Below are 23,959 nucleotides of genomic sequence, written 5' to 3'. Positions count from 1 at the left end.
GATCATTCTCACAAAATATTATATTCACAAGTGTCGCTACGCTAAGCCCCCCCCCTTCATGGACTGCTCTTAAAAATGAAATCTCCTTATTTCAACAGTGTCTAAAACATAAATACTCCCATTGCAGTCAAACTGTATACTCTGATTACAACTGTTAATTTATCCTGAACCCCTTGTATTGGTTAATATAATCTTCCTTCCTTATTCATTCTTTACTTATTCTTTTTTTATTCATTTATTTATTTATCCCTCATTCATTATACGTTTTTTTAATTTTTTTCTTTCCCTCTATTAAATCTCAATTTAATAGTAGGTGTGATTGTTATCTACATTTGATGTACTTATGTATACATTTGAGTTTATTTGTTTATTGTTTATTTAATAGGGACCAGCGTATACAATAAACATGTACAACACTATGACATTTACAGCCAGAGCTAATTTGCAAAGTCCGTCCCTAGAAGGGCTTTTACAGAAGAGAGAGAGAAAAAAGAACACCACCATTAATACAAAGACAAATACATTCTGGTCAATCTAAAAATGGTTGCAGACCTGATCCCCTTTTAAAACCAGCTTCAGTTCATTTTTAAAGGTTCCTAGATCTCGGTCTTGTTTCAGTTCGCGTGACAGAGAGTTCCACAGTTTAGCAACCTTAACAGAAAAAGCAGATCTTCCAAACACAGTGTCTCTCCTCGGCTCTTTCACATTCCCATTAAAGGCTCCGCGTGTTCTTGAGCCTGTTGCTCTAAGTGGAACAATGAACTGTCCAAGAACCTCAGGGGCTTGATTGTACAGACATTTATACATTCGTTTTAAATTACAGAAGTTTATAAAATTTTCAAAATTAAGAAAGTGCAACCTCTGCAAACCTTCACAATGGTGGGTTCTAACAGATTTTCTAGCCAGTATTGTCAAGGCTCTGTTATAGATCATTCTTACTGGACTAATTGTTGTGATCGTTGCCTGTGACCAGGAGGTTATACAATAACTGAGATGGGAAAAAATCAGAGCATGCATAAACACATTTGCTGCTTGAAATGATAAACGGTCCCTTATGTGTCGAAAGGTGTACAGATTTGTCATGTTCTTGTTAAAAAAAAGTAAAAAAAAAAACCAAACATCAGACCCAGTACTCCATATTGAAGTATTTAATGTAGTACTACTGTGACCTGCAGCTCCATGAGGTTCAGACAGGTTTTTGAAAAAAAGTCAACAGTTTACTTCAACCATGGTTGCTGATTAAAATCTAAAGAAGTAAACACTGAATATTAATGAAGTACTTCAGTGTACTGCAGTACAGCAGAGTAGAAATCCTCCGTTCACTGTTTTTAAACTGTCTGTTACTGCGGTGGGTTTCAGAATCTGCACATTATTTTTCTGTAAAATGTTTGAAAAGAACCAAAGATTCAGTTTCAAACATAAAGATCCATCCATCCTCTATCCACCGCTTTATCCTCACTAGGGTCATGGGGGGTGCTGGAGTCTATCCCAGCTGACTCTGGTGAAGGCAGGGGACACCCTGGACAGGTCACCAGTCTGTCACAGGGCTACATATACAGACACACAATCACACTCACATTCACACCTACGGACAATTTAGAGGAACCAATTAACCTCAGCATGTTTTTGGACTGTGGGAGGAAGCCGGAGTACCCGGAGAAAACCCACGCATGTACAGGGAGAACATGCAAACTCCATGCAGAAAGATCCCAGGCCGGGATTTGAACCAGGGATCTTCTTACTGCAAGGACAAAGTGCTAACCACTACTCCACTGTGCAGCCCAAACATAAACATGAAGAAAGAAAGAAATGTTTCTGGTTCCGTTTCCAGAACCAGACGTCTGGTTCCGTTACGTGCTGAAGGAGGAAAGAACCCAGAGATCAGAATTTAGAATGTTTTTATTCTTGATCATCACAACCAGCTGTGTGGTTCTTCATGTAGAACGTTCTCGAGCTGATGGCTTCAGCTTTTCTTCAGAACCTCTTGGTCCCAGTTGGTGTCCAGAACATCATTAGAGAGCTCAGCAGAACCAAACAGACTCAGTCCTGAGAACAAAGCTGCAGAACCTTTAGAACCTGTTGGGGGGTCCCGTCTAAAACACCTTCGGTTCTGCCCACAGGGAACCTGAGCGTCACTCGGTTTGGGTCTGTGCTGCTGCTGGACCTCCGTCTGCTCGGTTCTGGAGTCGGCTTCAGTTGCAGGTTCTTTCTGGTTCCATCCTGCAGCTGAGAGGGGTAGAACCTGCTGGGTTCTGCTCCTCTTTCCTAAAGGACTGTCAGGAGAACTCAGCGTTCTCTTTGTTTTAGAACTCAGATGTCCAGTGTCACCTGCACATGTGAAGGAGAACCTGGAGAGTTTGGCCCGAGTGGAGGATGCCACGGTTCTGCTGGATCTCAGCAGATCATTGGAGTTTGGTTCTAAAGCTGTGAAGGTTCTCGTCTGGTCACCAGTGTTGGTTCTTCTCTTCTGTGGACTCAGAGCTTCTGTAGTGGTTCTTCTCTGATCCAGTTCCACAGCTGTAGAACCGGTTCTAGCTGTTCTCTGCTCTCTGACCTGAGGAACATGTTTGACCAGGTTCTGCTGGTTCTTTGTGGCTGAATCATCTGGACTGACTGGATTCCTCTTGGTGGGTCTGAACCTGAAGCCTGACAGCTTCTTCTGCAGGTCAGATGGACCTTCAGCTGCCGTCTGGTTCTTCAGCGCCGCTCTGAGGTTCTTCATCGGGTCTCTGCCATCCTCACACTGACCCTCTGGACCAGAAGAAGGTTTGTTCTGATGGAAGACCTTCGAGGAACGGAGTTTATCTGATGCAGCAGATTTACCTGTCTCTACTGACCCCGCCCCCTCCACCACAGGCCCCACCCCCTCTGCATGATGATGATGGTTCTGCTGCTGTTGGAATCTCACACCCTCAGAAACCTTTTGAATCTCTCGGTGACGTTCTTCCTTCCATTTCTGAGGGTTTTCTGAGGCGACACTTTTTCCAGGACCTTCGTCCTGTTTGAAGTCAATGTTCCTCAGAACATTCTGGTGGTTCTCCTGAGTGGATGTCATGATGTGGTCTGCTGACAGTGGAGCTGGGATGAAGCTGCTGTCCTCAGGAGAGACGCTGTGAAGAGTCCATCCTAAACCCGGACTCTGCTGGTCTCCAGTCTGTGGGTCCAACTGGGAACCCTCAGAGCTGCTGGTCTTCAGCCTGGAGAACGGAGAAGAAGGAGTTACAATCAGGTGTGGAGAAATGGAACCAGAAGGTTCTGCAAAGGCTCAAAACTGAAAGTGAGCAGAGACTCAAAACAAACACAAACAGAAACAAAAGAAAGAACTACGAGATGAAAAACGAAGAAATGAAGAAGAACAATACACACAAACAAGTGAGAAGAAAGGAGGAGAAACCAGCTGATGATCCAACATCTGGATCTTCTAGAACAAGCAGCTCACTGGTCTGTGTTTGGTTCCTCACTAGTTCTGGTTCTAAATCAGCAGCTGATAGATTTTATAAATCAGATGAACATGAAGTTTCGCTGTTATCATCATTTAGCGTCAATAATCAGGTCACAGTGGTTCCATCTGCTGCTGGATCCATTCAGGAACATCTGGAACATCTTAGGGTTTATTGAGGAACATCTAGACCAGGGGTCGGCAACCCGCGGCTCCAGAGCCGCATGCGGCTCTTTCAGACCTCTGTTGTGGCTCCCTGTAACTTTGGAAAATAAATTGTTCTGCCTTTCAGGCGCGTTTCAATGCATTTTAATATAGAGAATTTTATTGTGAAATTACCGCTCTTACTTTGACGTGTCACTCCACCGGATGTGCTGTGCCTGTGACATGAGAGCGCAAAGCTGAAGAAGAGAGACAACACGGAGCTTCCGATTCCCACACGTTTCATGCCTTTTTTTAAAAAATTTTACTCCTGGAGAAGCAACGCCTGTAGTTTCACATCGTTTTGTACTCAAGAATGGCAAGCCTGTATATTAAAGCTCCACTCCAAGAAAGACACGTCTTTGAGTCAAAAGTACTCATGATAGGGTAATACACGTTACTCACAAGAACACGGCTCGATGTCCAGGCAGCAGGTCAGAGAGTCAGAGGAGTGTCGTCTGGGAAAATAGGGCAGCGACTTACCGGAGAAAAGTTATTAGCTTAAGATAAATAGATAAATAGATTTTACAAGTTAAATAGACATTCGCAAAATATTGATTTCCAGCTAACATTACGTAACATATGAGGTCCAGGAGCAAAAATGACATTAACCAAGTAAGATAAATATTAGTGGAAGGACACAATTTAAAAAAATGAATCTATCTAATTAGAGGCTTTGTAATTAATTAATCACGACTGATTAACAAGGACATAGAGGTAAAAAAGCGATATATGCAGTGTTGTCTTTATTTTAAATGTCAAAAGGATTTTGCGGCTCCCGGTGTTTTCTTTTCTGTGGGAAACGGGTCGAAATGACTCTTTGAGTGTTAAAGGTTGCCGACCCCTGGTCTGTGGGTGAGGAGCAGCTCAGGTCTCCATCCACCAACATATTCTGTGGTTGAACACAGAAAATACAAAACCTAAACTAAGGGAACCCATTCTGACAGGAACCTTTAGAACAGTGAGGGTTCTGAGGCTCACCTGTCCAGTCGGTCCATCTCCTTCTGCAGCAGCAGCGGCAGCTTCAGTCCTTCCAGCAGAACCCGGCACTGAGTCCGGTACTGAAGGTCCGGGTCGGTCGGGAACGAGGTCAGCAGCGTGTTCACGGTTCCCAGCAGAGCACCGCCCTGGAAGAGGACAGAACCCAACAGAACCTCAGCTCAGAGAAACCAGAGTCCATATTCTAGAAGAGGACAGAACCCAACAGAACCTCAGCTCAGAGGAACCAGAACTCAACAGAACCTCAGCTCAGAGAAACCAGAGTCCATATTCGAGAAGAGGACAGAACCAGTGATGTCTGAGGGTCCGACCGGTTTTATTCTAGTTAGAAAAGCTTAAAGAACTGAACAGGAGTCAGAGAATAAACAGGTTCTACTAAACACTAAAATACAGAACAAATTGAAGCCAGTGTCCAGGTGAGTTCCTACCTGCATAGAACACTCCATGACAGAAACAGCGATGACAGCATCCTCGATGGTCACCGTCTCTCTGAACATGAGTCTGGAGTGAGCTGAAAGTTAAAGAACCAGTTAAAGAACCGAGTCAGAGTTCTGCTGCTTCACACATTCAGCTGAGTCTCTTCAGGTGACCTGCCTTTGTGACTCTCAGGTGGTTTTCCAGTCAAACCTCCACAGCAGGAGATCAGCTGGTGAAATCTGTGGAGATGTTCCTCTACCTGATGATGTTCTTCTACCTGATGATGTTCTTCTACATGATGATGTTCCTCTACCTGATGATGTTGTTCTACATGATGTTCCTCTACATGATGATGTTCCTCTACCTGATGATGTTCTTCTACCTGATGATGTTCTTCTACATGATGATGTTCCTCTACATGATGATGTTCTTCTACCTGATGATGTTCTTCTACCTGATGATGTTCCTCTACATGATGATGTTCCTCTACCTGATGATGTTCCTCTACCGGATGATGTTCCTCTACCTGATGATGTTCCTCTAGATGATGATGTTCCTCTACCTGATGATGTTCTTCTACCGGATGATGTTCCTCTACCGGATGATGTTCTTCTACCTGATGATGTTCCTCTACCTGATGATGTTCCTCGACCTGATGATGTTCCTCTACATGATGATGTTCCTCTACCTGATGATGTTCCTCTACCTGATGATGTTCCTCTACCTGATGATGTTCTTCTACCTGATGATGTTCCTCTACCTGATGATGTTCTTCTACCTGATGATGTTCCTCTACCGGATGATGTTCCTCTACATGATGATGTTCCTCTACCTGATGATGTTCCTCTACCTGATGATGTTCTTCTACCTGATGATGTTCCTCTACATGATGATGTTCCTCTACATGATGATGTTCCTCTACCTGATGATGTTCCTCTACCTGATGATGTTCCTCTACCGGATGATGTTCCTCTACCTGATGATGTTCCTCTACATGATGATGTTCCTCTACCGGATGATGTTCCTCTACCTGATGATGTTCCTCTACCTGATGATGTTCCTCTACCTGATGATGTTCCTCTACATGATGATGTTCCTCTACCTGATGATGTTCCTCTACATGATGATGTTCCTCTACCTGATGATGTTCTTCTACCTGATGATGTTCCTCTACATGATGATGTTCCTCGACCTGATGATGTTCCTCTACCTGATGATGTTCCTCTACCGGATGATGTTCCTCTACCTGATGATGTTCCTCTACCTGATGATGTTCCTCTAGATGATGATGTTCCTCTACCTGATGATGTTCTTCTACCGGATGATGTTCCTCTACCTGATGATGTTCTTCTGCCTGATGATGTTCCTCTACATGATGATGTTCCTCTACATGATGATGTTCCTCTAGATGATGATGTTCTTCTACCTGATGATGTTCCTCTACCTGATGATGTTCTTCTACCGGATGATGTTCCTCTACATGATGATGTTCCTCTACATGATGATGTTCCTCTACCTGATGATGTTCCTCTGCATGATGATGTTCCTCTACATGATGATGTTCCTCTACCTGATGATGTTCTTCTACCTGATGATGTTCCTCTGCCTGATGATGTTCCTCTACATGATGATGTTCCTCTACATGATGATGTTCCTCTACCTGATGATGTTCTTCTACCGGATGATGTTCCTCTACCTGATGATGTTCTTCTACCGGATGATGTTCCTCTGCATGATGATGTTCCTCTACATGATGATGTTCCTCTACATGATGTTCCTCTAGATGATGATGTTCCTCTACATGATGATGTTCTTCTACCTGATGATGTTCCTCTACATGATGATGTTCCTCTACATGATGATGTTCCTCTACATGATGATGTTCTTCTACCTGATGATGTTCCTCTACCGGATGATGTTCTTCGACCTGATGATGTTCCTCTACCTGATGATGTTCTTCTGCCTGATGATGTTCTTCTGCCTGATGATGTTCTTCTACCTGATGATGTTCCTCTACCTGATGATGTTCCTCTACATGATGATGTTCTTCTACCTGATGATGTTCCTCTACCGGATGATGTTCTTCGACCTGATGATGTTCCTCAACCGGATGATGTTCTTCGACCTGATGATGTTCCTCTGCCTGATGATGTTCCTCTACATGATGATGTTCCTCTACATGATGATGTTCCTCTGCCTGATGATGTTCCTCTACATGATGATGTTCTTCTACCTGATGATGTTCCTCTACCTGATGATGTTCCTCTACATGATGATGTTCCTCTACCTGATGATGTTCCTCTACCTGATGATGTTCCTCTACATGATGATGTTCTTCTACCTGATGATGTTCCTCTGCCTGATGATGTTCCTCTACATGATGATGTTCCTCTACATGATGATGTTCCTCTACATGATGATGTTCCTCTACCTGATGATGTTCCTCTACATGATGATGTTCTTCTACCTGATGATGTTCCTCTGCCTGATGATGTTCTTCTACCTGATGATGTTCCTCTACCTGATGATGTTCCTCTACATGATGATGTTGTTCTACATGATGTTCCTCTACATGATGATGTTCCTCTACCTGATGATGTTGTTCTACATGATGTTCCTCTACATGATGATGTTCCTCTACCTGATGATGTTCTTCTACCTGATGATGTTCTTCTACATGATGATGTTCCTCTACCTGATGATGTTCCTCTACCGGATGATGTTCCTCGACCTGATGATGTTCCTCTACCTGATGATGTTCCTCTACATGATGATGTTCCTCTACATGATGATGTTCCTCTACCTGATGATGTTCCTCTACCTGATGATGTTCCTCTAGATGATGATGTTCCTCTACCTGATGATGTTCTTCTACCGGATGATGTTCCTCTACCTGATGATGTTCTTCTACCTGATGATGTTCCTCTACATGATGATGTTCCTCTACATGATGATGTTCCTCTACCGGATGATGTTCCTCTACCTGATGATGTTCCTCTACCTGATGATGTTCCTCTACATGATGATGTTCCTCTACATGATGATGTTCTTCTACCTGATGATGTTCCTCTACATGATGATGTTCCTCTACATGATGATGTTCCTCTACATGATGATGTTCCTCTACATGATGATGTTCCTCTACCTGATGATGTTCCTCTACCGGATGATGTTCCTCTACCGGATGATGTTCCTCTACCTGATGATGTTCCTCTACCTGATGATGTTCCTCTACCGGATGATGTTCCTCTACCTGATGATGTTCCTCTACCTGATGATGTTCCTCTACCTGATGATGTTCTTCTACATGATGATGTTCCTCTACCTGATGATGTTCTTCTACCTGATGATGTTCCTCTACATGATGATGTTCCTCTACCTGATGATGTTCCTCTACCTGATGATGTTCCTCTACCTGATGATGTTCCTCTACCTGATGATGTTCTTCTACATGATGATGTTCCTCTACCTGATGATGTTCCTCTACCTGATGATGTTCCTCTACCGGATGATGTTCCTCTACCTGATGATGTTCGTCTACATGATGATGTTCTTCTACCTGATGATGTTCCTCTACCTGATGATGTTCCTCTACCGGATGATGTTCTTCGACCTGATGATGTTCCTCAACCGGATGATGTTCTTCGACCTGATGATGTTCCTCTACATGATGATGTTCCTCTACATGATGATGTTCCTCTACATGATGATGTTCCTCTGCCTGATGATGTTCCTCTGCCTGATGATGTTCCTCTGCCTGATGGTGTTCCTCTAGATGATGATGTTCTTCTACCTGATGTTCTTCTACCTGATGATGTTCTTCTACCTGATGATGTTCCTCTACATGATGGTGTTCCTCTAGATGATGATGTTCTTCTACCTGATGTTCTTCTACCTGATGATGTTCTTCTGCCTGATGATGTTCCTCTAGATGATGATGTTCCTCTACATGATGATGTTCCTCTAGATGATGTTCCTCTAGATGATGATGTTCCTCTACCTGATGATGTTCTTCTACCTGATGATGTTCCTCTGCCTGATGATGTTCTTCTGCCTGATGATGTTCCTCTACCTGATGATGTTCCTCTACCTGATGATGTTCCTCTACATGATGATGTTTCTCTACATGATGATGTTCTTCTACCTGATGATGTTCCTCTGCCTGATGATGTTCTTCTGCCTGATGATGTTCTTCTGCCTGATGATGTTCCTCTACCTGATGATGTTCTTCTACCTGATGATGTTCCTCTGCCTGATGGTGTTCCTCTAGATGATGATGTTCTTCTGCCTGATGATGTTCTTCTGCCTGATGGTGTTCCTCTAGATGATGATGTTCTTCTACCTGATGATGTTCTTCTACCTGATGATGTTCTTCTACCTGATGATGTTCTTCTACCTGATGATGTTCTTCTGCCTGATGATGTTCTTCTGCCTGATGATGTTCTTCTGCCTGATGATGTTCCTCTACCTGATGATGTTCTTCTACCTGATGATGTTCTTCTACCTGATGATGTTCTTCTACCTGATGATGTTCCTCTGCATGATGATGTTGCTCTGCATGATGATGTTCCTCTACATGATGATGTTCCTCTACATGATGATGTACCTCTACCTGATGTTCTTCTACCTGATGATGTTCCTCTACCTGATGATGTTCCTCTACATGATGATGTTCCTCTACATGATGATGTTCCTCTACATGATGATGTTCCTCTACATGATGATGTTCTTCTACCTGATGATGTTCTTCTACCTGATGATGTTCCTCTACCTGATGATGTTCTTCTACCTGATGATGTTCTTCTACCTGATGATGTTCTTCTGCCTGATGATGTTCCTCTACCTGATGTTTCTCTACATGATGATGTTCCTCTACATGATGATGTACCTCTACCTGATGTTCTTCTACCTGATGATGTTCTTCTACCTGATGATGTTCCTCTACCTGATGATGTTCCTCTACCTGATGATGTTCCTCTACCTGATGTTCTTCTACCTGATGATGTTCCTCTACCTGATGATGTTCCTCTACCTGATAATGCTTCATATCTTCATCCTGTTCCTAACCCTCCATCAGCAGAAGACCTCATGGTTCCACCTGTCTGACTGGACTGCAGTCAGTACTGCTAGTTTTCTGCTGTGTGTGATGTGACCACCTGATCTAGATGTTCACCTTCAGCCAGTCTGCTCAGGCTCTCCAGCATGCGGATGGTGGTTCTTGCAGCGCTGCGTCCATCGCTCTGCCGCTGCAGCTGGTAGTAACGCGTTAGGATGACGTTGGCCTCGTCAGAAACCTGCGGCTGCAGCTGTTTTATCACACTGAAGTAGACCTTCATCTTCTCCATGGACCAGAGGATGCAGGAGTCAGCAGGCAGGCCTGAAGAACATTCTAATAATAATTACAATATATAATAATTACAGTTATTATTAATAAGATTATTATCATCAGAAGCTGGAGGAGGCCTGAGGAACATTATTATAATTTATAATGTCATCATTTATAACATTATTATTACTTACAACGTTATATTATTTATAACATTATTATTACTTACAACGTTATATTATTTATAACATTATTATTACTTACGTTATATTATTTATAACATTATTATTACTTACGTTATATTATTTATAGCATTATTATTACTTACAACGTTATATTATTTATAACATTATTGTAATAATTATTTTATTACTCTGAGGGTGCAGCAGGGCTGAGGAACAGAAGCAGAGTGACGGCAGTAAATCCATATTCATCGCTCCAATCAGAGCTCATTAAATCTGATTTATTAACAGCTGATAGATTCTGAACTTTATGATCTCAGTGCAACATCTCAGCCAATCACAGGTGTTCCCAGAGAGAACACCTTGTTCCTATTGGCTGATCTCTGCAGGTGTCTATTGTACCTGTAGGGCTGAATGACTTTCAGAGATTTTTCTGTCAGATGATTTAATTTGCAATTTATTTTCAGTCCAGCAGGAAGCAGAAGAAAACCAGTTTAAACCGGATCAGATTGAGTCATGTATGTTCTAAACGGAAGAACATCTGACCTTCACCTGGACAGGTGAGCTGCTGACCTCATGTCATGCAGCAGCAACACTGCAGAGGCTGGTCAGGGTTAGGTTCTCCTGCTGGTTCCTCTGAGAACCGGTTCAGGTCAGGGTGATGATCATACGTGCTATATGTGGATGTATGTTAATGTGTGTGAAGCGTGTTCATGTGTTCCTCTGGTACATCCTGGACTGTTCCTCACCTCGGTCCTCCAGGATGAAGGAGGAGATGATGCGGTCCCAGTCTGGGTTCCTGGAGTCCAGCAGAACCAGAACCAGGTCGAAGCGGCTGAGCAGAGGACTGGCCAGAGCAACGTTGACCGACAGCGGCTCCCTGGGGTCGTAGCGGCCTTTAGGGTTGGTGGCTGCCAGGATGGAGGTCCGAGTGTTGAGCTTACAGACTATCCTGGAGGAGAAAGAACATCAGAACCCTGCTGGACTGGCAGATGGTTCACTGTGGAGGTTCTACCAGAAAGTTCTGTACGTGTTCTGACCCGGCTTTGGCCACGCTGATGGACTGTTGCTCCATGGCTTCATGGATGCTGATCCGGTCGTGTTCCTTGATGCTGCTGAACTCATCGATGCAACACAGACCTCCATCAGCCAGAACCAGAGCTCCAGCCTCCAGGTGCCACTCACCTCCATCCTTCACAGCCGCCACCGTCAGACCTTCATCACAGAACAGGTTGGTACCATTAGAAGCTTTAAATAACGCTGTCAGAACCTTTAAAGAACACATTAACACTGGGGGTGTAACGGTACACAAAAATCACGGATCGGTACATATTTCGGTACGGAAGTCAGGGTTCGGTTCTCAGTTAAGGTGAAAAATTTAAAGAAAAAAAACCTGCTGATATCAGAGCTGGTCTGACTTTGTGGCTGAAGTGTGGATGAGAAGGAACTTCATAACGGGGCTCTATCACCTAAAATAGGAAATATATTTTAATGCAATTGCTTTTTTAAAAAACAACACCATTTAATTAGGCTCTTGTTTACCAATATAAATATAATATCCATCCATCCTCTATCCACCGCTTTATCCTCACTAGGGTCATGGGGGGTGCTGGAGTCTATCCCAGCTGACTCTGGAGAAGGCAGGAGACACCCTGGACAGGTCACCAGTCTGTCACAGGGCTACATATACAGACACACAATCACACTCACATTCACACCTACGGACAATTTAGAGTAACCAATTAACCTCAGCATGTTTTTGGACTGTGGGAGGAAGCCGGAGTACCCGGAGAAAACCCACGCATGCACAGGGAGAACATGCAGACTCCATGCAGAAAGATCCCAGGCTGGGATTTGAACCGGGGATCTTCTTGCTGCAAGGCCAAAGTGCTAACCACTAGGTCAGCATGCAGCCCATAAATATACTAGTAGGCTAAAAAAATATACAATATAATCATTTTTCTATAGCAAAGAGCACAGCAATAATGTAAAGTTACTGTAAGCTGACCTTCATCAGAAGTTTAAAACCTCAGTTCTCAACAACGGAGTATGGCCGTAGATCTGCTGCTATGAACACACCATGGACTTGGTTATTGCTTTAGCCCGTTCTGAAATGCTAGGCAGGGTTTGATGAAATGATGCTGGGAGCATCGTTTGTACAGTTCTCTGTTTTTTCCTAGCAGCAGGGATAGTTAGACTTGGATCATGCTTTTTCTAATGTGTGTCTAAGGTTGACGTGTTGCTGGATGCAGAGCTGAGGACCGCTTCAGTGTCGGCGTACGGCTTTCATCTGGTCCATTTGTTTTTCTACTTTTTAGTACTTCACTGGGAAACCGAAGTGATTCCAAACGAGTGATTTTAATGACACCGGAGCGTCTTCCAGCTCCAGCTTCTTCTCGTTGTTGCTAGCATTAGCCATGAAGCTCCAGCAGGAGAATAAACGATCCGTCACATCCTGTGGGTCCCTGGAAACTCCTGCTTGTTTTTAGTTCCGCATACTGCACTACTGTGAGTCGGAGAAGGTCCACCGCAGCTGTGGGCACTACGAAGTTTTAGGTTTCGCAATTAAAACAATTCTGTACATTCTTAATAGTCTTAAAATTTTCGTACCGCAGTACACCTCTGTACTGAACCGACGGGCCTGTACCAAACGGTTCGGTACGAATACATGTACCATTACACCCCTAGTTAACACCGTCAGACCTTCATTACAGAACAGGTTAGTACTGCCAGAACCTTTAAATAATACTGTTAAAACCTTTAAAGAACACATTAATAGTGTTACAACCTTTAAAGCAGTGTTTCTCAACTGGTGGGTCACGACCCAAAAGTGGGTTGTAGACCCGTTTTCAGTGGGTCGCTGGTCTTTGCCTGGGGGAAAAAATGCGAAGAAAAAAATTCATCGAGTGTCATTCATACTCCTGAACAGTGGATGGTGATAATTCTCTGTAATGCGAGTTGACACCCGCCATTTCACACCATAGAAAAAGATCTGCGAAGTATATTTACAGATGTTGAGCATGGCGAAACGCAGATACAACAAAAGCATGAAGCCTTCAAAACTGAAGCGGCATTTGGAAACAAAACACCACTCTCTCAAAGATAAACCCATTAAGTATTTCAGAAGACGACTTGAGGACATCACCAAAGTGTCTTACTTCTTCGTGCTCGAAGCAAGAACAGGCACTGCGTGCATCTTACCAGGTGGCACATCGTATTGCCAAATTGAAAAAGCCCCACACCATTGCAGAGGACCTCATCCTACCTGCAGCTATGGACATGGTCAGAGAGGTTCTGGATCAATCTGCAGCTGATAAACTTAAAACTATACATCTGTCAAATGACACAATAAGTAGGCGGATTGAAGACACGTCGGAGGACGTCAAACAACAGACACAGCTTGCATTAAGGCAAGTGGTCATTTTGCTTTACAAATGGAGGAATCTACTGACATCACAAACAAAGCAGTTTCACTTGTTTACATGAGACGTGTGGGACGAGGATGTACCGGGCTTTGCATAAGTTCTGTTACACGGTTTCATGATCTTTAGAGACGTTTACATGTCGGAGTGAAAAATTCCATTAAATAAACTGAAAGTTCTACCTTATAGGCAGGTGTCCTTGATACAGATTTCTTTCTCCGGTGAAGTTGTATCAAGATGGAAGTCAAAAGAGTTGAGATATCTGCTCTCCTTTGTGCTGAACATCAGCCGGATGACCGTCCACAGAGTTGCGGAGAGGCTAAAGAATGGTGAAGATCTTTCAGGTCTTCACCATTCTTGAAAGATCACTGAAAGATCTTCACCATTCTTGAGCCTCTCCATGACTCTGTGGACGGTCATCCGGCTGATGTTCAGCTGCTTGGCTCTGTCAGACTTGTTGTGGCCAGCATGAAGGAGAGCAGATATCTCAACTCTTTTGACTTCCATCTTGATACAACTTCACCGGAGAAAAAAATTGTATTAAGGACACCTGCCTATAAGGTAGAACTTTCAGTTTATTTCATGGAATTTTTCACTCCGACATGTAAACGTCTCTAAAGATCATGAAACCGTGTAACAGAACTTTTGCAAAGCCCGGTACACGAACAATTTCTCTGCGTGACAGAGCTCCTTACTACTACGACTGCAGAAGACATTTTGGGCTCCATGGACTTGTATTTGAGTTCAGTGGGCTTAAGCTGGGAAATGTGCGTCGGTATCACAACTGATGGTGCCTCCATGACAGGAAAAAACTCAGCAGTCATGAGGAGAATACTTGAGAAAGCTCCGAATGCAACATGGAACCATTGTTTTTTGCATCGGGAGGCGCTAGCAGCAAAGGATGTTACCTGTGATTCACGGAACATTAAATGATGTCATCCAAGTGGTAAATTACAGTAAACGGAGTGGAAAGAACACCCGATGTTTTCAAAAACTGTGCCAAGATCTTGGTAGTGAGCATGTACAAGTATCCTTCCCTTGCCACTCGTGCAGTAAAGATCCTCTTGCCATTCAGAACTACCTATCTCTGTGATCGTGGCTTCTCAGCTCTGGTTCGGCTGAAGACAAAGCACAGAAACAGACTGGACATTGAGCATGACCTCAGAGTCTGGAGTTCTAGTCGACAAAGCAACTCTGAGGCTCTTGTCCGGAGCAAATAACATGCCCAGTTCTCCCATTAATTCCTCCAAACTCAGGTCTGTGACATCAGTGTTACACCTAAGGTGGAAATAAGTGCTGCTTAATTTTCTTCAAAGCACAGTGTTTTTCAGCATTTACCTATTGATACGCTAATCAGAAGAAAAGTTCATTCTGTGTATTTGAATCATTTTGAATGGCACTTTTTGTTTAATTTATTTTCAGTTTGTGGATAAAAATTGCTACTGAGGAAACAGATTTTTCCCCCATAGTGCAGTGTTGATTGTGTCGGTTCAGACAGTGAGGATCCTCTGTTAAAAATGATTGTTACTGAAATGTTCTGATTGCTGTCAGCCTTATGATTAATACTTGAAGAAGTGACTGGATAGTTTTAATAGGAAATTGTTATATATTCAGTAAGTGGGTACTCAGTGAAAGCTCCATGTTTGAGTTCTTTTTGAAACTGCTGCTCAGTGCTGGCACTTTTTTTTTATGTTTGTGCATGTTAAGTCTGTGAAAAAAAACTGATGTTACTGAAGTGAAGAATTTTGGATTAAATTAAAATGCAGCCAATTGAACATTAAAGGGAATATTTCCCTCTCTATTATCACCACTTGAAGTCATTTTGGTTTTGCTGGTCGTTTTGGTTATCAATAAACTTGTTTTATTTTGTGTTGGCATTCTGTGAAATTCTATTCTACTATCTCTGGTTCAAACTGCACGACCATTTCATTCAATTAATTTGAGAAGTTAAAAATTTTCCTTGATTTGGGTCGCAACTTGTCATGAATGGTGACGATGGGTTCTGGAGCCAGACCAGTTGAGAACCACTGCTTTAAAGAACACGTTAATACTGTTAGAACCTTTAAAGAATGCGTTAACACTGTCAGAACCTTTAAAGAACACTATTAGAACGTTTGAAGAACAGATTCAGTGTGTAATATCGTCTAACCATGTTTCTGATGAAGGAACTCTACCTGCGCTGGTGGATCCTATTCCTGCTGTGAGGACAGACCGAGGCGTAATCTTTGCTGCATACTTCAGGAACTGAGACTTTCCTGTTCCTGGATCTCCAACCAGCAGCATGTGGCACTCACCTGAAGAACCAGAACCAAGTACAGGAAAACAGAGAGGAAATATTCAAATTAAACTGATCCAGTTAGAATGATGCCACACTTAGTTAAACTGATCCAGGACCAGAACCCTACATCTGATCTTGGTTCCAGAGGACCAGAACGCTACCTCTGATCTTGGTTCCAGAGGACCAGAACTCTACCTCTGATCTTGGTTCAAGAGCACCAGAACGCTACCTCTGATCTTGGTTCCAGAGGACCAGAACGCTACCTCTGATCTTGGTTCTAGAGCACCAGAACGCTACCTCTGATCTTGGTTCTAGAGCACCAGAACGCTACCTCTGATCTTGGTTCCAGAGGACCAGAACTCTACCTCTGATCTTGGTTCCAGAGGACCAGAACGCTACCTCTGATCTTGGTTCTAGAGCACCAGAACCCTACCTCTGATCTTGGTTCTAGAGCACCAGAACGCTACCTCTGATCTTGGTTCCAGAGGACCAGAACTCTACCTCTGATCTTGGTTCCAGAGGACCAGAACTCTACCTCTGATCTTGGTTCTAGAGCACCAGAACGCTACCTCTGATCTTGGTTCCAGAGGACCAGAACGCTACCTCTGATCTTGGTTCTAGAGCACCAGAACGCTACCTCTGATCTTGGTTCTAGAGCACCAGAACGCTACCTCTGATCTTGGTTCTAGAGCACCAGAACGCTACCTCTGATCTTGGTTCTAGAGCACCAGAACGCTACCTCTGATCTTGGTTCTAGAGCACCAGAACTCTACCTCTGATCTTGGTTCTAGAGCACCAGAACGCTACCTCTGATCTTGGTTCCAGAGGACCAGAACTCTACCTCTGATCTTGGTTCCAGAGGACCAGAACCCTACCTCTGATCTTGGTTCCAGAGGACCAGAACGCTACCTCTGATCTTGGTTCTAGAGCACCAGAACGCTACCTCTGATCTTGGTTCTAGAGCACCAGAACGCTACCTCTGATCTTGGTTCCAGAGGACCAGAACGCTACCTCTGATCTTGGTTCTAGAGCACCAGAACGCTACCTCTGATCTTGGTTCTAGAGCACCAGAACGCTACCTCTGATCTTGGTTCTAGAGCACCAGAACTCTACCTCTGATCTTGGTTCCAGAGGAGTCCACTCTCTGAACGCCTCCAGCTAGCACCAAGGCCACGGCCAGCTTCACCACGTACATCCCAAAGACCTGCGGACACAGACTCAGCAGGATGTGGTTCCTTCCTGGAGACAGAGAACATCTGGGTTCAACCTGAGGTCAGGAGCAAACAGCAGCGATATGTGTGATCTGTACCGGCGATGGGGTCGGTTTTGAAACTCTGCCAGAACTCCTCAAACTCCTTGTGGACGTCCTTAATGAGCAGAGTGGCAGCCGTCTGCTGGTTGTTCACCTCCATGTTGTTGGCCTTCAGGACCAGCTCCACCTCACAGCGAGAACCTTCGAACAGGGGCCTCCAGCGCTGACACACCACCCCGTAGACCGTCACGTCATCTCCTGGAGGAGACCACAAGAACATCACTGGAACTAAACTCTGGAACTGACCACTGGACCTGGACATGGAGCAGAGCAGCTGTGGAGGTTCTCAGATAGAACAGCTGAACTCAGAACTACATTCTGTTCGGTGGTTTTAGAGACGATGGTGGTTCTAAATGTGTTGCAGTGAAGCTTCAGCTGAAGCAGGACTTAAATATGAGCTGTAGTCCGGTGGTTCAGCCTCATTAGAACCTCAGGTGTAGCTTCAGAGCTCTCACCTGACTTACAGCTATCCACCATGTCGTCCTCAAGAACCACCACCACAGAGCGAGGGATGCTGCCCACCGTCAGACGCTGCACCTGAGGAGCAAGTGAAGGTCCAGATGTTACTGAAGATAAATCAGGACGAGTGTTCAGGGTTTGTAATGACAGACGATCAGACCTACCTGCTCCTGGATCTTGATCTCCTGGTAGTCCCTGCAGGATGAAGGTTCACAGCCCTCCGACAAACAGCTGAACTTAAATGAGTTACATCCTGCCGGGTTGGAGCAGCTCTGTGGAGGAACGAAGGTGTAGAACTGCTCGAAGTCGGCCTGGACCGTGAAAACATGACGGCACTTTGTACAGATGTAGTCCCGCTCAAACTCCAGAACCTGAGAGGAACCAGTGTTATCAGAGGAGAAACATCTCACCCACATGGAACCTCAGATCTACGTTCTCACAAGAACTAACATCTTAGAGCATCACATTAGAAAAAAAATCAAAAGTTCCCCCACAGCGCCACCTTCTGACCAGCTACCTCAATTTACCCCAAAGCAGTCAGAAAGCAGATCATAATTTATGTTTTATATTTGAGACGTTTCAAAGGTTCACTTCAGATTCACTGAAGAGTCTAAAGGAAACCCGGCTGCTGCTCCTTAAACACGTTATTTACATGTATGACATCTTTAAACATGTTATTTACATGTATGACAGGGTGACTTCATGCAGTTTAGTCTGACGATTTTTAACCCTTTCACTGAAACACTGAAAGTTGACACTCACATTTGTATTCTGATGTTCAGCACCATGAAGAAGTATCTGCCCCCTTCTCAGATTCTTATTGGTTTGCATATTTTCTCCACTTTAATATTGAAGATCATCAAATAAATGTAAATATCAGACAAAGATAACCAAAAGAAAGACAAAATGCAGTTTTTGAATGATAATTTTATTTATTAAGGAATAAAAACTATTCAAAGCTTCCTGCTCCTGTGTCAAAAAGTAATTGCCCCCTAAAGCTAATAACTGGTTGTTCCGCCCTCAGCAGCGTTTTCTAGAACTGCTAATGAGTCTCTCATCTCTGTGGAGATGTTCTGGTCCCCTCTTCTTTTTAAGGTCCTGCCAGTGTTTCAGTCAGATTCAGGTCCAGACTTTGATTCGGCCGCTCCAGAACCTTCATTTAGTTCTTTAAGATGTTCAGAAGTCGATTTGCTGGAGTGTTTTGGATCGTTGTTCTGCTGCAGAACCCAAGTGATCTTCAGCTGGAGGTCAGGAAGTGATGGCTGAACGTTCTCCTTCAGGATGTTCTGGTAGAGATCAGAATTCATGGTTCCATCAATCACAGCAAGTCGTCCAGGTCCTCAGACCATCATACTACCAGTTGAGGATGTTCTTTTTCCAGTTCTAATGAGACACACACCTTCCAGAAAGTTCTACTTTAGTCTCATCAGTCCGCAGAATATTCTCCCTAACGTCTTGGGGATCATTCAGATGTTCGTTTCCTTTATGTTCTTGTTGGTCAGCAGTGGTTTTCTCCTTGCAGCTCTGCCATGGATCCATTTCTGCCTCGTCTCTTCCTTATTGTTGAGTCATGAACTCTGACCTTAACTGAGGCCAGGGAGGCCTGCAGGTCTTTAGATGTTCTCCTGGGTTCCTTTGTGACCTTCTGGATGAGTCGTCGCTGTGCTTTGGGGTAATTCCGGTAGCGAAGGTTCTCCACTGTTCTGTGTTTTCTCCACCGTGGTTCTCTGGAGTCCTACAGCTTTAGAAATCTCTTTGGAACCCTTTCCAGACTGATAGATGTCAGTTGTTCTTGAATCTGTTTGGATCATTTAGCTGCAGCTTTCTGAGATCTTCTGGTCATCTTCATTGAGTCAGACAGGTTCTATTGAAATGATTTCTGGATTGAACAGGTCTGGAGGTCATCAGGTTTGGGTGTGATCGGTGAAACTGAACTCGCTTTCCAAAAAATGTGATTATCCACAGTTCATTCACGATTTAACCAGGGGGGCAATTACTTTTTATCACAGGGCAGGTAGGTTTGGATAGATTTTATCCTTAAAATATTAAATCATTGCTACGTTCTTTGGTGTGCAACTCCCCTCATCCTCTAGTTCTCAGGGTCAGAACAATCATCATTTAAAAACTGCGTTTTGTGTTTACTTTGGTTATCTTTATCTGATATTTACATTTGTTTGAGTCTTAAAAACTAAAGTGGGAGAAATATTTTTTAAAAAATAACAATTTGAGAAGGGGGCAAATACTTTTTCACTGTGCTGTAAAACTCCTCAAACTACAGCAGAAACTCAACATTAAAAGTGTGGAACTAGCTGATTGGTGAAATCTGATCATGTGACAGGCTGTTACCTTGGCAGCGCTGGTTCGTATGACGGTACCAGTCACAGACAGGAAGTGTCCAACATCTCTGGACCGAGGGACGGTGTCTCTGGTCAGCTCTGGACACACCGGCAGGCCTGGAATAAAACCTCAGTCAGCAGAAAGACTGGAAAAGCCTGGTTTAACTAGTCCTAAACCTGGGTTAAAGTCTGGTTTAACGAGTCCTAAACCTGGGATAAAGTCTGGTTTAACTAGTACTAAACCTGGGTTAAAGTCTGGTTTAACTAGTCCTAAACCTAGATTAAAGTCTGGTTTACTAGTCCTAAACCTGGGTTAAAGTCTGGTTTAACTAGTCCTAAACCTAGATTAAAGTCTGGTTTAACTAGTCCTAAACCTGGGTTAAAGTCTGGTTTAACTAGTCCTAAACCTGGGTAAAAGTCTGGTTTAACTAGTCCTAAACCTGGGATAAAGTCTGGTTTAACTAGTCCTAAATCTGGGTTAAATTAATGTAAATCTTGACGGGTTTTCTGGCTTCATGGTTCTCAAAGCGTTCTACAAAGTACTTCATATGGAGGGAATCGAACCGCCAACCTTAAGGTCAGCAGATGACCCACTCTACCACCAAGCCACATTTGGACCTGAGAACATCTGAACCTCTGAACCTGAGAACATCTGGACATGAGAACATCTGGACCTGAGAACATCTGAACATCTGGACCTGAGAACATCTGGACCTGTGAACATCTGAACCTGTGAACATCTGAACCTGAGAACATTTGGACCTGAGAACATCTGAACATCTGGACCTGAGAACATCTGAACATCTGGACCTGAGAACATCTGAACATCTGGACCTGTGAATATCTGGACCTGAATACATCTGAACATTTGGACCTGTGAACATCTGGACCTGAGAACATCTGGACCTCAGCTGGATCCTGACCTGTGATTCTGGCATGGAGCATTGGGTTCCTTCTTTGTTCTCCGTTGGGTCTGAGAGGAGAACCCTGTGACGCCTCCACAGCTTTTCTGTGTAGAACTTTATTAAACACAGCCAGAACATCTTCAGGAAAAGCATTGAAATAATCTCCAACCTGAGAACATGGAGAACACATAACGTCATCACCAGGGTTAGATCAGAGGTGGAACATCAGCAGAACTTAAAGGAGTAGCAGGTTAGAAAATAAAAACATGAGAATAAGAACCAACAGTGTTCCAGACAGGACTGTTCTCACCACGGTTCTACATCCATTAATCTAAGAACCGTGGTGAGGACAGGACTGTTCTCACCACGGTTCTACATCCATTAATCTAAGAACTGATTTCAGCTGTTTGCTGTCAGACGACGTTAGAAAGTCAGGATCTAATGAAGCTGGTTCCATCCTGGTTCTGCTGTCTGATGACTCACCAGGTTCTAGGTTCTAGTTCTATTTCTACTCTGAGGATGACTTACCGGGTTCTAGGTTCTAGTTCTACTCTGAGGATGACTCACTGGGTTCTAGGTTCTACTTCTGGTTCTACTCTGAGGATGACTCACTGGGTTCTAGGTTCTCATACCTCCATGCTGGTCTCGAACAGCGTCATGGCGTTGACCACCACAGGACGGTGGATCTCCTCAGGAAGACCTCCAGAGAGCTGCAGCAGGTCGCCATGGTGATGCTCTGTGAGGTAGGACTCAAACACTCGGCCAATCAGAGCCTCCTGCTCCGGACCAATCAGCATCCTGAAGCCCTGTGAGAACACAACCAATCAGGAAGGTGGAGATGAATTCACAGACAACCAGATGGACCTGGAGGTTCCATTCATCCATCGTCTCCACACAGTTAGTCCTCCTAAAACCAGATGGACCGGAGGTTCTGGTGAAACACAGAATCAGTTCCTGGAGTTCAGCAGCTTTTATTTTACCATCAACAACCTGAAAATACTGAAAGCAGCAAATGGATCAGTTAGTTATTGATACTGATCATCGATCAATCAGTCTGATCTCTAATTAGAACCCGTCTGATTTCAGATCCTCCAGTGAAGATCTGCTGGTTCTTCTCTGACTAACTGGAGATCTCAGAAGAACCTCTGATCATGTTTTAGAACCAATCAGCTGATCGGGAGATGATCAGTGAGCAAACTAATAAACTGATCTGAAGCACATTCAGTCATTGAACACTTCAGGTATTGATCCGTTTCTCATCAGGTATTGATCCGTTTCTCATCGGGTATTGATCCGTTTCTCATCGGGTATTGATCCGTTTCTCATCGGGTATTGATCCGTTTCTCATCGGGTATTGATCCGTTTCTCATCAGGTATTGATCCGTTTCTAATCAGGTATTGATCCGTTTCTAATCGGTATTGATCCGTTTCTCATCGGGTATTGATCCGTTTCTCATCGGGTATTGATCCGTTTCTCATCAGGTATTGATCCGTTTCTCATCAGGTATTGATCCGTTTCTAATCAGGTATTGATCCGTTTCTCATCGGGTATTGATCCGTTTCTCATCAGGTATTGATCCGTTTCTCATCGGGTATTGATCCGTTTCTCATCAGGTATTGATCCGTTTCTCATCAGGTATTGATCCGTTTCTCATCGGGTATTGATCCGTTTCTCATCAGGTATTGATCCGTTTCTCATCGGGTATTGATCCGTTTCTCATCGGGTATTGATCCGTTTCTAATCGGGTATTGATCCGTTTCTCATCAGGTATTGATCCGTTTCTAATCAGGTATTGATCCGTTTTATTGCAGCTGAGCACTGATCTAATGCCACATGAGTATTATAACATTAATATTAACAGCCAATCACAGTTGACTACTTAAATTACATGTTTATGTTCTGTAGCCAATCACAGTTCACCACTGAATAAGATGTTCAGATCATTGATCCTTTTCTAGAGGATGTTCCACACAGAACGGTTCTCGAGGCTGATATTAGAGAACAAACAGCTTCTCTGGACAGGAGTTCTACTACCTGAAACAATGGACATGCTCAGCTACCTGTTTCTGTAGTTCTGGTCAGTTATTGATCAGTTTCTGTAGTTCTGATCAGTTATTGATCAGTTTCTGATCAAGTATTGCTCAGCAGTAGGAACCTTTAAACCAGCTGCAGGTTTATTCTCTTAAATCTGCAGCGACAGAATCTGCGTCATCTAAAAACCCGGTCCTGATGGACTGAAGGTTCTCTTACCGCCTGTTAGAACCAGTAGAACCATCAGAACCCGTCCTGTTCTCCTGAAAACAGACTTAAAGTTCTCTTACCGTCTGCTAGAACCACCAGAACCCGACAGAACCCGCCCTGTTCTCCTGGATGTCCTGTAAACAGTCGGACTTTCCCGGGTCTTTCTGCCACTTCCTGGTTCTTCTTCTTCTGCAGCTTTATTGGCGGTTAAACAGCTACACGCAGCGATATCGCTCCCTGCTGGGTCTGAGCGGAACGCATGGATCCATCACAGAAGAATTGATTGATTGGTTTTAAAAGGTGGTCACATTGACATGACGTCACAGAGTGGGCGTGGCGCAGTGTATCGCAGAATCCCAGTAAAATGTTCTAACAATAAATTTATTAAAATCTTAGAAACTTCTTTAAACTACCGTAATTTCCGGACTATAAGCCGCTACT

The 23,959-nt window shown here is 43.7% G+C and overlaps 2 protein-coding genes and 1 long non-coding RNA gene across 27 annotated transcripts; 1 reads left to right on the top strand and 2 right to left on the bottom strand.

The window, feature by feature from the left end:
- Positions 1-352: 352 nt before the first annotated feature.
- On the bottom strand, positions 353-23,733 carry mcm9 (minichromosome maintenance 9 homologous recombination repair factor). 2 transcript variants are annotated; one of them, XM_022217900.2, is made up of 15 exons: positions 23,599-23,733; positions 21,909-22,082; positions 21,295-21,445; positions 20,382-20,488; positions 18,200-18,406; positions 18,032-18,113; positions 17,574-17,774; positions 17,378-17,503; positions 16,161-16,280; positions 11,605-11,779; positions 11,314-11,516; positions 10,230-10,433; positions 5,068-5,150; positions 4,622-4,767; positions 353-3,197 (listed from the first exon to the last, which is right to left on the bottom strand). In XM_022217900.2, exons 2-15 carry the CDS (start codon positions 22,071-22,073, stop codon positions 1,964-1,966), a joined length of 3,204 nt encoding a protein of 1,067 aa, XP_022073592.1. In that variant the 5' UTR covers positions 22,074-22,082; positions 23,599-23,733; the 3' UTR covers positions 353-1,963. The 2 variants fall into 2 exon arrangements, with proteins under 2 accessions (XP_022073592.1, XP_022073591.2); XM_022217899.2 differs by lacking the exons at positions 353-3,197; positions 4,622-4,767; positions 5,068-5,150 and having other exon boundaries at positions 10,183-10,445.
- LOC127530321 (histidine-rich glycoprotein-like) lies at positions 5,104-10,103 on the bottom strand. 21 transcript variants are annotated; one of them, XM_051936830.1, is made up of 5 exons: positions 9,702-10,103; positions 8,382-9,146; positions 7,680-7,715; positions 7,092-7,109; positions 5,105-5,438 (listed from the first exon to the last, which is right to left on the bottom strand). In XM_051936830.1, the coding sequence occupies exons 1-5, from the start codon at positions 10,101-10,103 to the stop codon at positions 5,199-5,201; spliced, it is 1,461 nt and encodes a 486-aa protein (XP_051792790.1). In that variant the 3' UTR covers positions 5,105-5,198. The 21 variants fall into 21 exon arrangements, with proteins under 21 accessions (XP_051792788.1, XP_051792789.1, XP_051792787.1 ...); XM_051936828.1 differs by having other exon boundaries at positions 5,104-5,438; positions 7,680-9,146; XM_051936829.1 differs by lacking the exon at positions 7,092-7,109 and adding an exon at positions 6,930-6,947 and having other exon boundaries at positions 5,104-5,438; positions 7,680-9,146.
- On the top strand, positions 22,510-23,033 carry LOC127530350 (uncharacterized). 4 transcript variants are annotated; one of them, XR_007936936.1, is made up of 3 exons: positions 22,510-22,627; positions 22,781-22,868; positions 22,913-23,033. It is a non-coding gene; the product is annotated as an uncharacterized LOC127530350 (long non-coding RNA). The 4 variants fall into 4 exon arrangements; XR_007936935.1 differs by having other exon boundaries at positions 22,511-22,605; positions 22,759-22,868; XR_007936934.1 differs by having other exon boundaries at positions 22,519-22,649; positions 22,759-22,868.
- Positions 23,734-23,959: the final 226 nt, after the last annotated feature.

The sequence above is a fragment of the Acanthochromis polyacanthus genome, chromosome 16 (assembly GCF_021347895.1).
Source record: "Acanthochromis polyacanthus isolate Apoly-LR-REF ecotype Palm Island chromosome 16, KAUST_Apoly_ChrSc, whole genome shotgun sequence".
NCBI classification, from domain to species: Eukaryota; Metazoa; Chordata; class Actinopteri; family Pomacentridae; genus Acanthochromis; species Acanthochromis polyacanthus.
Note: the sequence above shows the minus strand (reverse complement) of the source record. Positions and strands in the feature narration are given on the sequence as shown.

Bases quoted from the DNA above. Each gene is read 5' to 3' on its own strand.
- LOC127530321 (XM_051936808.1), bottom strand. From the start codon at position 10,103: ATGAAGCATTATCAGGTAGAGGAACATCATCAGGTAGAGGAACATCAT. The intron at 9,147-9,701 runs GTAGAGGAACAT...GAACATCATCAG, and splicing joins ATGTAGAGGAACATCATCAG to GTAGAGGAACATCATCAGGT. The intron at 5,691-5,744 runs GTAGAGGAACAT...GAACATCATCAG, and splicing joins AGGTAGAGGAACATCATCAG to GTAGAGGAACATCATCAGGT.
- mcm9 (XM_022217900.2), bottom strand. From the start codon at position 22,073: ATGCTGATTGGTCCGGAGCAGGAGGCTCTGATTGGCCGAGTGTTTGAG. The intron at 18,114-18,199 runs GTAGGTCTGATC...CTTGCTCCTCAG, and splicing joins AGATCAAGATCCAGGAGCAG to GTGCAGCGTCTGACGGTGGG. The intron at 17,504-17,573 runs GTACAGATCACA...CTCTGTCTCCAG, and splicing joins CAAAACCGACCCCATCGCCG to GAAGGAACCACATCCTGCTG.